The 12,972-nt window shown below is 41.4% G+C and overlaps 1 protein-coding gene across 4 annotated transcripts in view; it reads left to right on the top strand.

Annotated features, from left to right (window-relative positions):
• DPP6 (dipeptidyl peptidase like 6) overlaps positions 1-12,972 on the top strand; it is a 2,129,336-nt gene that overhangs the window by 1,893,172 nt on the left and 223,192 nt on the right. For all 4 annotated transcript variants that reach the window (XM_085631994.1, XM_085631993.1, XM_085631995.1 and 1 more), the window contains exon 17: positions 7,344-7,391. In XM_085631994.1, coding sequence (XP_085488120.1) covers positions 7,344-7,391 — 48 coding nt within the window. The remainder of the gene's footprint in view (positions 1-7,343; positions 7,392-12,972) is intronic.

Raw genomic sequence — 12,972 nt, 5'->3', positions numbered from 1 at the left:
ACTCTCTGACCTCACGTTTTACCCTGTCACCTCCCCCACCCAATCCCTCCTACAACCGCTTTTTATTCCACAGAATTGCAGTTACCTTATGGCAGATATAGTAGTTCTTACACTTCTGTTTTTCTCTTTGGAGTCTGTTACTTGTTTTGTATTAATAGATGCGAATGCAAAATGATCATACCTGATGTAAAGAAAAACAGTGATTGAATCACCTCCTCGTGCCAGATGTAGGATAAGTTCAGACTAGTTATCTGGCTCAGGGACAGTTTTAGGGTGGTGCGACTGGTGCAACCACACCTGGTGCTGCCCTCGGGTGGGGGTGGGCGCTTTGTTTAAAAATCATTTGTGGGTTTAAAAGCACATGCTGCAGAGTTCCCTGTATGTCCAGCAGTTTTCAGATAACAATAAAAATGTCAAGATAACTCTGGTAATTAATATTCCTGCTAGAAAGAGAGAGGAGTTCTGCCTAGTGGCAGTTTTGACTCATCCTAAAGTAGTGCAGAGGGTTAATATGCCTGCTGCAACAATTGTGTGCCCTGCAACTCACAGAACTGAATGTGAGGCAAATATGAGTAGCTCTATAAAAATAGTGAATTATAGTGTCCGAGATGGTCTATGGGGAGATGAGGAGCACTGTTGGAGGGTGGAAGTGCAGGAATTTGTGGACAAGAAGGTCATTGGGGCACAAAGAAGATCGTCACACCGGGCGCCACCAGTGATACATATGGTCCCAATCTGGCTACCTCCCTGCAGCTTTCTCCCTCTGTATCCCATCTCTATCTATCTATCTATCTATCTATCTATCTATCTATCTATCTATCTATCTATCTATCTATCTATCTATCTATCTATCTATCTGTCTGTCTGTCTGTCTGTCTGTCTGTCTGTCTGTCTGTCTACTCTGCTCCTTCCAATTTCTTCACTCTCTCTCATCCTTACCATCTTTTATCATTTCTCCTATGGCACAGTACTCTACGTCTTCCTCCAGCCCACCCACTCCTTCCTCTACCACTACCTATAATTTCCTTTTACTCCCTCCTAAACTTCTCACCAGCCATGACTGACTTAGTCTGACTGCTCTATTTCTCTAGTGGTTTTCTATGGCTTTGGGGTTTGCTTGTGATGCTGCAGGGCACTTGGCCAGTGCCCGGCAGCACATCTGTGCATATGAAGGCCAGTCAACTTTTCTGTCAACATCTGTGTGTAACAGCCTCCTCCTGGATGCCACTACACACTGATGGTAGCGGCGATTTTTCTGGCTTTGCAACAGACTCAGGGCTCGCCGGCAGGTCAGGCACTGTCTGCTACTTTGGGACACTACCTTAGACTCCAACTGAGCCTCCCAGTGCCCTGTGGCCAGGCCCACCACAGGTGAGTACAGTGGTCTCAGAGGTTAGACAGACTGTTTTACTTCATATTTCTCTAGAGTTGGTGAAACAGGCTCAGATTTTTGAAAATGTTAATATTTATCTCACTCTTTTCTCTGGAATGCAAATGAAAAACTAAACATCTCTTCTGTGCCTAGTAGCAAACCTCTCATGGAATATGGGCAGTGCTTAGTTTGAGCCGGTGGTTTCCGTTGCTCGGCATTGGCACTTAATTGTCAACACCGATATTTATGAAAGTTTGCCACATGGTGGCACTGTTTGTCTAATATAGGGATGATACAATCACAGTTGTTTATTGATTCAGTATACTTTGAAAAGGACTAATACCTGCCACAGAAGCCATTCTTATAGCTTAGGGGACCTGTAACAGTCTCAATTGTCACTCTTGTGGAGTGTGATGGTTAGGAGTTGTGTTGGTACTGACTTTGGCTGTGTTTAAAAAACACAAGGGGACCCCACACTAATGTGACCTGGGGTAATAGTATAGTTTAACAAAAACAGTGGTCTGGATGAGTTCTGTAAGATCCTCCGGTAGCAAGGCTACAAGTTATTTAGTTTAAGGTTAATTTAATTGGAGTCATTGAGATACTGAAGCCAAGGTGGATTCAGTTCAGAAATATATGTTTGGACACAGAATATTAAAGGAAGGCATCACATTTTATTTAAACATCATAAAATGGAGTAACTTCCGTTTCTTTAATTTTTGCAGAGAGAGAATACAGTGCTCACACATAAATAAGTGACAGTGCGTGAAGTGAGATGTTTAGTGACAGTAAAAACTTTACATCGCATTGAGAAACAGATCAAAGGAACCCAAGTAATTTTTACAGTTTTAGGGAACTTTGATATTGTGGTCGACAGCGTTTCGATCTTAGTTAATCAAGATCATCATCAGGACATTACAAAGTGAGAGCACGTAGAATTGCGTGAGTACTGAATAGATCAGAATGCATGGTCCGAAGAACAAGGCTTGCTTGGGCCGGGAGGTGGTAGCCGGAATCTTGATCGGGTAACGAAGGCCCGAGCGGAGGCGGGGACTCGTGTTAGTAGTCGAGTATCCCGGTTAGTTTTGGAATTAGTTACTTCATGGGGAAATCAATCCCGGGGTGAGCGCGCTGGCAGTAGTCACACACGCTCCGGACTACTGCCAGTACTCACGCAATTCTACGTGCTCTCACTTCGTAATGTCCTGATGATGATCTTGATTAACTAAGATCGAAACGCCGTCGACCACAATATCAAAGTTCCCTAAAACTGTAAAAATTACTTGGGTTCCTTTGATCTATTTCTCAATGCGATGTAAAGTTTTTACTGTCACTAAACACCTCACTTCACGCACTGTCACTTATTTATGTGTGAGCACTGTATTCTCTCTCTGCAAAAATGAAAGAAACGGAAGTTACTTCATTTTATGATGTTTAAATAAAATGTGATGCCTTCCTTTAATATTCTGTGTCCATACATATATTTCTGAACTGAATCCACCTTGGCTTCAGTATCTCAATGACTCCAATTGAATTAACCTTAAACTAAATAACTTGTAGCCTTGCTACCGGAGGATCTTACAGACCTCACCCAGACCACTGTGTTTGTTAAACGGAACTGACTTTGGCAGCACTGTCAAGGACAGTAGGTGGTGCCAGCTACAGGGGCCTCCTGACAAGGGCACTGGCACTTATATTTTTACAAATTAAGCATTGAATAAGGAACACATGTCCAAAAGGTTTTACAAAGAATATAAGAAGTCAGCATAAATTAAAACAAAATGAGGTCTCCAAATATTCCAGAGTATTGTTACTAATCCCTCCAAAGGGAGCACACCACCCAAATAGGAGTAGCGTGCATTAGACATGTCCTGAAGCTTACTAGACCTACCCAAATATGTATCAAGCATGGTGGTGAGTGGGCAGTAAATAATTGAATCTCCTTGGTTTGAGAGGGATGAGAGCAACCTGGGAACCCTTGAGGCAAGCCTGTCACATACTCTGCATGGCTCAGGCTTCACTGTTTGAGTAGTGATCACTGCCTACTAGGGCCTGATCTGGGTACGCTCACTATTTTTTTGTATGTTGAATCGCAAAAAAAAGTTGGGCAGTTGTAAATGAAAAATCCCAATTTGTTTAAACTGAAAGAGTTCGGATTGAAAGGCCTCCACAGCAAATGGACAGTGCATAAACCTTATAGTTAACTGTAAAATGTTACCTGTTAACATGGATTCTGCGCAAGAGCCTTTGGGCTTTGCAAAGTATGCACTCAGACCTTGCTACCTTGGGAAACTGCCCAGATCATGGATTTATTAATATTTAAATCGTTGTTATTGCCACCTGGGAGAACGGTGCAGTGGGATAAACCTGAGAGCATAGCAGGTGGGGTAAGTGGAGTGTGGACTAACCCATCATCTTCCTCTCTGATCATGCATGGATGATCAACAACTGAGTTCAGCGGAACGTCTGGACATTAGATAAGGTCAGTTATGGACTTCCGTATTAGGAATCCCACAGAAATTGCATTCACCCATTGCACACGGCTATCATATTATGGCAACTTGATCTACCATCTCATGTAGAGAATCTTATCTGGATAGGGATATTCATGGTTAAGTAAGCTGATCTCAATCTAAGGAGGCATTAATATCTGACCTACTAGGACTGGGACTAGGTCAACATTTGCCTTCTAAAAATGTATAGACGAGATAAGTAGCTTGTGGAGTTGACACACTACAAGGCACCTGAAGCATATTGTTGCCTATCAAGGACTGCCATTTTTCTCCATGTTAATGGATAGCAACCACCCTGGTTTCAACAGTGTCAGGGAGAATTGAAGCCTTGTAGCCGCTTTTGGGAAACTTGCTGAAGGCAGCAGGAAGACTTTACGGACAAGCTATGTATATGTATGCATTTGTCTGAAGCGTGTGGTGCTGTTTCCGCTTGCTTTCTGTGTGTGGAGACAGGCATGTTGGCTTTTGTGTTGGATGGGTGTGCTTGTTTTTTCTATAAATTCACTCACAATTGTAATGTTTTTGTTTTGAGAGGTTAATGCCTTCCTTACTTACACCTAGGTTTACATATGTGTGCTGATCCATATTATTCGGTTATCATCTGTTCCCAGGAACAGCAGTGTACACATTGTGTCCTCTTAAATAATTAAATTAGATATGTTTTCCGATGTGAAGGTTTTGCTAATAATAAGAGACCTGCCTCTCTACCAACGTTATATTTAGTATACAATGTGTAGTAAAATATACTCCCTCAATATCTATAATCGCATTGGTATATAAAGATGAAGACTTTCAACTAGTATTTTGGATTTGTAAAATGGCTAAGGCGTGGCCTGTTTGATCAATTTTTAATATGCTCATCCAAAGGCTATATCTATGGGGAATTTTATCGAGGTGAAAAAAATTAAATTATCATTTAAAGTCAATTTTGTTTCAGAAAACAGCAAAACCTTTGACTGGGGGGGTGTATAAGATTTGTTACATGCACCTTCAGAACTGAAGGGTTGCTGTTATTATTGCATACATAGTTGATACGTGGCCTAGGGGTCACCCTTTTCATATCAACAATGAGAGAAAACATTTCTGATATAGAAGAAAAGAGAATGCAATATGTTGTGGTCATTAAAGAAAGTTTAGTGCAAAGTAGTCAGTTTCCCCGCGAGCACTGCAGATTCCATGTTTGCAGTTTTTCAGCGTTGGCCTGCACTTTGCTAGTGGTTGACAGTTGGTTGGTGATGTGCATGCAAAGTTAGTTTTCTTCCCTTTCAGCTTTCTTCAGTCTTTCAGAGCAATTATATGGTGGTAGTCCATGTAGGCCTTACAAAGGATAAGGTTGCTCGTTGTCAAGTGTAAATGAACATATGGGCTCATGTTGTGGAAGTCTGGGCATTAATGAGAGTAGTCAATGGGCCCTGGGTGGATTTTTGAGGGGAGCTGGTGAGATAAGAGGAACAGACCCCGGGATGTGAGGGCTGATGGGACAAATGGAGATTTGGTTGACCCACAATCCGGTCCACCCCCACTCCTAACCAGACCAAGGCATGACCAGGTACTATGGTAAGAGGCGCTATGTCCTCCTTCAACATCATATCTGCCTGCATCCTCTCTTTGTTGCATGCTGGCCAATGAGCACAGCCAGGGCCAGACTGGGAACGCAAACCGGTCCTAACAATTGAGTAGGATCGCCCGGGTGTTGACTTGGGGTGGGGGGCGTCATTTTTGAAAATGTATACTATCATTTTAAAAGAAACTGCTGCTACTTTCCTGGCCTTCAGCAATTTTCAGACATCAATTAAAATGTCAAGATAAATCCGGTGATTAATTGTCTTATTGGAAAGAGACCGGAGGTTTGTCTAGTGGAAGTTTTGACTCATCCTAAGGTAGTGCAAAGGGTTAAGATGCCTGCTGCTAAGAACGTGTACCATGCAGATAAAGAAGTGCATATAATGTAAATAGGTCAGTGGGTTACTGCTTCTGTAAGAGAGCTCCTTTTGTTACGTGCGGTTTATAAGTCAAAATCCTAATATAGAACTTTGAGGTATTAACTGTCATCAAAGAGCTGCATGCAAACTGCAAGGTATATGTTAGAGCTGTATGTTTTTTCCCCAGTCTCTCATCATCCTAATCTTGTGAAAAGGGTTCATTTGGGTTGAAAACAATTCTTATTATGAAAGAGAACCCCTAACAATCATGTTACGTTTTAAATTCTAAATTTGTGCTTTTCCAGATTAAGGACTCAAACTATATTGCCAAGCAGTATCGATGAGATGTCACCCCTACACTACACCTTGCAGTCCTATCTTATGCAACATTTCCTATACACTGATTTACACACATATGATTGTCTCTTTGCAATGTGTGTGTGGTGTAAAGTGCTCTGACACCTTACACTGGAATAAGTGGTGCTATAAAACTAAATGACACTCTTAAAGGGTGCTAGTGAGGGAATCCGTGGCAGAGGTGGTCATTGGGGGACGCCTACAGACATTGTCGCACAGGGCTCCACAAGCGCTAAAGCCGGCCGGGGGGGGGGGGGGAGGTTTTGATGACGCGCGTGGAAAACACTGCAGCTGCGTTTGTTACAGGGGGCCCATATGCTGCAAAACTGGCCCCCGATTAAAAAAAAAACGGCCCCCTGGGGTTCAAAACCGGTTCCCACCTGGGCAGCCCACCGGGGTAGCGCCTAATGCCTGCTACGGCCAGTCTGGCCCTGATCACAGCATTTGTACAGGGATTGGTTCTACACTTTTTGCAGGAACAATTTCGAGCCAGCCTTTTCTTCTTACGGAAGGCTTCAACCACAGGTGAAGTAATGAGAAGTTTACAAACTTTATCACTTCATGAATTGCAAAAGTTCTGACCTTTTCACGCCTTTCCTGGTTGATTTTACATTCTGCAAAGCCCTAGTCAACACTAGCTGCGGACTATGTGGCATGTGAGTCGTAACAACGAATATGAATTTTCTACCGAATTGACACAATCAAAAATGTTAAACAGTTATTTTCGAAACTAAAGTGGTTGAGTTTTTAAGTTCTTTCCACATCTCAAATACCTGATTGATGAATGCCCCATGCCTTATTAATGAACGGGGGGGGCAATAGAATAGAGGGTAATGTTTGTATAGCCAGGCAGTAATTAAATGGGATAAACCTTTCATATTCAGATATATGTTAGAGTTTTAGAGAAGCAAGAAAAATATGTATTATCAGTATTTGCATACAACCATAGAATCTCACATCGTATATATATGGTATGTGCACCATACATGGAAGCCTTTTGAATCGATGCAAACTAAGTTTGAGCAGTGGCACATTTGTGACAATCCTTATTTATGTAGGTGCGAACATATTGTCAATTTTACATGTTTAATATTTAGTATGCAAAACCTAATCTTTAGTGTGTAATATTAAATACGTGATCTTTTGATGCACTGTTTTATCGTTCTCTTCTATGCACAGGTCCAAGAGTTCCAATCGTGACTGTCCATAACATATTTGACAGACACAGTAAGTAATTACCTTTTCATTGCTATAAAACAGTAATTGAGAGGATGAAACTGTCTGCGTTGCAATGTATTGAATATCCATAGGCGTTGTTAGTGGTTAACTGGAGTGTATTGGGCAGCTCACTCCAGTGCACGCTCATTTAAAGCAATGTGAAAATGGTGCAAGCAAATATAATCAGATTACTGCCAATTTCACGCTTTCGTATTGATACTGAGTAAACTGGTTTTACCACTTTAACTCACAGGAGTGACTCGTGGTAATGAAGCGCAAAGAATAAGTTGAAACACACAATTCAGCAAATATTCCTCACAAATGTTGTTACTGGGATCTAGATGGGTAGCACTGCCTCTCTCTATGAAATGGTATTGTAATAACCACATTGTGACAATGAGGATTAAGGACCTAACAATATATGTTTATCCATTTTTTGCTGAGGATTACCTCAGCTGTTTCCACTCTTGATAAGATACAAGCCTGGATGACTGCTCCTCATCTTAAATTGAATGCTAATTAAACAGAATTCCTCCCTATTGTGTCCCAGCTCAGTTACCCTAGTTCAGGGATGGCTTGATTCAACCAATATTGAGGCTGCATTCTACCCATCACTGGTAATGTCAAATCACTGGGCTACACTCGTCAATTAACATTGAGAAACATATCAGCACCATCGCCAGTAGCGCCAAGCATCAGTTTCAGTTCCTCCATAGAATCAAATTTCTTCTCTGGGACCATGACCCTAAAATGTAACCCAAGAGCTGGTTACAGCAAAGACTTGACTATTGCAATGCAATTCTCAGTGGCATTTCAAAAATCCACCTTACGGCACTAAAATCTTCCTTTCATGCTGCATCACGTATAATTTTTGGGATTGGTTGTTATGGTCATGTCACTCCTATATTCCATTCACCATGGTGCCTTCCTGTTGATCGGAGATCAACTTGCAAACTTTCATGCCTAGTGCACAAAATGTTAACCTATGAACACACTCATTATTTGACAAGTAATGTGAAGATTTTGAAGGTCATGCCAACTTTGTAGCTTGGATCCTACTTGAATGGTGAGTCTTCAACAAAAGACCTACCTTTTCTGGATGCGATCCAAGAATCTAGAATTTCATTCTGTATCTAAATTTCAGACTCCACCCCTTCTTATTATCTGGCGCTCATGTTGAAATACAGGGATACACACCACTGGACTGGATTACTGTTTGTTATAAGCTATTACTTTCTATGATAGTTTACTGTACATTTGTTGTATATTGTAATTTATTGTATTAACACTGGTCTGTTTTTGGTCCTGAATGAAAGTCACCTCTGTACCTTATTATTACATTTTGTATAGTCTTCTGTATGTTTGTTATAGCTTGTATAATTTGATTTGCTATCACATATATTACCCTGACATGTACAATCTTTCCCTTTTAAAAGCATTTGATGCTCTCTGATCTTGTAAATTGATATAGTACCAGACAATTGTCAATATACTATGGTCCTTCAAAAATATTGTCACCTAAATATTGACTGCCGAAATAGCATCAAAGTATGTATATACAGTTACGTGTAGGTTTACTACACTTTACTCTACATACATGTAACCTGACAATATATAGGTCTTCAAGATGTAGATGTTAAGTTAAGATCAAGAAATATATATATATATATATATATATATATATATATATATATATATATATATATATACACTTACCCTCACAATGTTTCAGTTGTTGATATTTTAGCCCTAATATTATTGTGGGACAATATTTCTTGACATTCTAAATGTAAATCTGTACACGCTATATTAAAATGGTCAATAAATATAAAATATCTCTGCTTAATCAACTGTTCTATATCTAAGAACTGTCTAAAGTCAAATGTTTAAGAATTATTTTATTACATCCTGTTAAGGTATGTCTTAATTTCTCCGGGTGTGCGAGATAGTATAAATTAGTCTGCTCTTGTCAGTGGCTAAGTATCCATAAATGATACATTTTGTCTCAATTGGTAGCCAGTTGGGTTTCTTGAGAGTGGGAGTAATGTGATATATATCTATATAAGGTGCAAAGCCGAAACCGGTCATGCCGTCCAGTTTTTCTGAATAAACAACCAATGCAAACCCCGTTGTGTCCTCTGCTCTGTTTTGAAAGGAGATGATTTTGGTGATATATAAATTGACCATTTACAGATGTACAGATTTACATTTAGAATATCAAGAAATATTGTCCCACAATTGCATAGCTCCCTCCATTGCCTTAGATCCTCATCTAGGTTGTCATCTCTATGACTAGCTTTCATATGGGCCTCCTCAGCCAGCATCCATTCATGAATATCCCTCATCCACGCATCAACCTCAGGGTCACGCGTCCTCATCCAAGTTGTTGCTGTTCTGGCCCGTGCTAACACTATGAGCAACTGCAATCGTTTGTAAGCTGTCTTACACCTTTTAGGTTTCCGGACGTGTCCCAACAGGCAGTGGAGTGGTGTCAACTCCATGCGGAGACCAGAGCCACTCTGCACTATGCATATATAGATTCCCTGGTGCTGGGCACTGTGCAACATTGTTGCTTATGGTGAGGATTCACAGCTTCGACATTGGTGGTGAGAGTGCCTCCATGCCCGGCATAGGAGTTTAAAAGCTTCACTTCCTGTTGGACTACACGCCACGCAAAACTGTCTCTTCATTTGCTGTGATAATCTCTTTTGTGTTACTCGAGAATTATGCATCCTCATGGCAACAATGTGGCAACAACATGTTACACAGTGTGAATTACGCATAGCGCTTAAACGTACATGAAGTGAGTGATATTGTGTAACCTGCAATCTGTGTTTACATGAACTGATGCACGTGACAGGAACATTCAGTTGAAGGAGCGCGAACATTTGGTAACAATTTTTTTCATTATGCTGGAACACCCCAAACAAACAGACTGTGGCTACCGATTTCTCCGTTGTTATATGCATAGATCAGTTGGACAATAATGTTTTCACAGGACTGATGTTTTATTTTAATGTAATCGCGCAGTGTGTTATGCAATGATATTATACTCATAGGTCACTGTGGCTTGAGATTAGTATCAATATATATACAAGGCCAAATGTGGTTTGCGCCACGATTCCAATGTATATTATATTTGTGCATTTCCTATTCATTATTATTCGGTGAAATCAGAGAAAGTACTGTTTCTATGTTGATTATCAGAGTGGTTTTTAAAGCAGTGTTCGATTTTGAGACTCACTGATTGAGAAAGGCTGTGCGCAGCCGAAACGCGTCTCGGTGACTTTACTGCCGGTTGTGGTGGATCCTCACCTCATTAAACTGGCTGAATTATGAATTCTCGTGTGCGTGCCCCCTTTTTCATGGTGAAGTTGGGATTTTGGTCGATATATATATATATATATATATATATATATAATAAATGTAAGTTACTGTGCTTAATCAACTGTTCTATATCTAAGAACTGTCTAAAGTCAAATGTTTAAGAATTATTTGATGCTCGCTGAGGAGGCCCATATGAAAGCTAGATGAGGATCTAAGGCAGTGGAGGGAGCTATGCAATGCCTTCCTGAATATCGGAGTGATTGGGAGTGATCAGATTGAATCAGGTGTAGGTGAATACACAATGGAGGAAGAGCCGAACTAGGCATATGGACAGGCTATTTGATTTCTGTAGCATAATCGTTCTCATTCTTTGTGCTAAATGTAAATGTAAATGTCAAGGTACTTATAGATCGCACTGTCACCAGACGGCCACCTTGCGGTGTCGCCTTTGCGGTTTCCTGGCGCTGATACTCATACCGCTGTGGAACCCCTCCTGGCTTTCCCTGTGAAGTGTCCACTCCTGGGCACCCCCAGGGTGAAGCCAGGCATCCTTAGCGCTGTTGGGGCCGGTGTGGAGGCTAAGCAAGCTATTGCCCAGAGTTGCAGCGTGGGGCCCGTGATTAGAATAGGCACCGAGGCGAGAATAGACAGGTCCGAGGAAATTGAGCCCGAGCCCCGCCGAGGCGGGAATTGAAACCTGGTCCCTGGCCAGAACTCTGCTTCAGGGTCTGCCGCTCTAACCATTGAGCCACACTCCTCCACTAGAGGCTACGATTTACGCATGATACCCTGATGTTTAACCCACCAATGCATGCTGTTTATTGCTGTACACCTGATGTGTTTTTATTAAAACCAATAAATAAAGTTGTTAAAAAAAGGATGAGATGGCTGATTGCCCAAGCGAGGATGGAAGAAGGCCAGGAGGCCTCCCTCCATACAGAGCACCCTGCCACTCTCCTGGAGGAGCGTGGCTAGCCTAGTTACGCACTCAGTTGCTGGGGAAGTATGGGAGGCAGGAAGCTGCAGGGCGGGATGTAGGGGGAGCCAGGGTCAAGGTAGTTCCCCTCCGTAGAGTCTCAGTCCCCTCAGACAAGATGTATCTATGTTTATGCGTGCATGCATTCTTTTCATTGGACCGTTCCCCTTGTGAAGAATATGACGCAGGTCAGTTAGGCTTGCCTGACATTTCTTTCAATTTAAACCTTTACCTAGTGATATTTAACTAGGTTAGTAATGCACAAAGTACATCTATATGAGTCTGTGAGACACCTCTTACACATGGTGACGGGGATCAGGAAAATAAGCATGATCCCTCACGGACCCTTCCCCAAATATGATATTAGTAAACTATGAAAAATACATACATGTGGCGTTTGCTCCTTCGTTTGAGGGGCGTGCATCGTCCCTGGTGGTCCTGGTCTTTCGATTTGTGAAGCAGAAGAACAAAAGATTACTAGGAAGTTCATACTTGTTGTTGCAAGAATAAATCAATAAAGACAAAGCCCTTAAAAATACCAAGTGTGACAGGTCTCATAAATACCGCAATTACAACACACGGACACAACTTTAAACTTTAATTTATTAACGTACTGCAAAATGTTGAGAAATTTTGTGCAATGCAAAATTCAGGAATTTCTCCATCATAATCTAAATTTGAGCCCGGACCACTGTATAAATGACCCTTTCAAAGTTCCGCAGTATCTGCAGAAAAGGTAGGAGCGAGCTGCACATTATCGACAAACATTCATTTATCTGCCTCTAGCCTTCCTGCCACCACTGGGGTTTACAAATGTCACTGACACAACACTCGCCATTTAATTCATACTCGCTGTAGAAGCTTTATCAGCAAAAAATGGCTGAGCCACCGGGGAGTTTAGCAAATTCCTTCTTATGTATGTAGATCATTACAGTCTTAAGAATAAGAGAACGGAGTGGCCCATGCAGGCGCATGCCTGTGTATCTGAAAGAGGATTCCCCTCAGCTCCAGGACCACAGGGAGTGCATCATTCTAAAGAGCACAAATGGAACTCCTAAATGAAATGTAATTGAATGTAAGCATGACATATGCCAGTGCGCCTCTGCTGGCTGTTCCCAGGTCATTGTGAAATACAGACAGTAGGCATGAGCAGAGCGTGCTGTTGAATCTTCGACTCATCCTGAATAAAAAGACTATAGCATCAGATTATGAAAGATACTAATAAAACATATCGAAAATAGAGATGTCTGCTGTTTATTGAACATTCGTAAACTGATAATGAATTGA

This window comes from Triturus cristatus, chromosome 10 (genome assembly GCF_964204655.1).
Source record: "Triturus cristatus chromosome 10, aTriCri1.1, whole genome shotgun sequence".
Classification (NCBI taxonomy): Eukaryota; Metazoa; Chordata; class Amphibia; order Caudata; family Salamandridae; genus Triturus; species Triturus cristatus.
The sequence above is the reverse complement of the archived record's forward strand: the minus strand, read 5'-3'. Positions and strand labels throughout refer to the sequence as shown.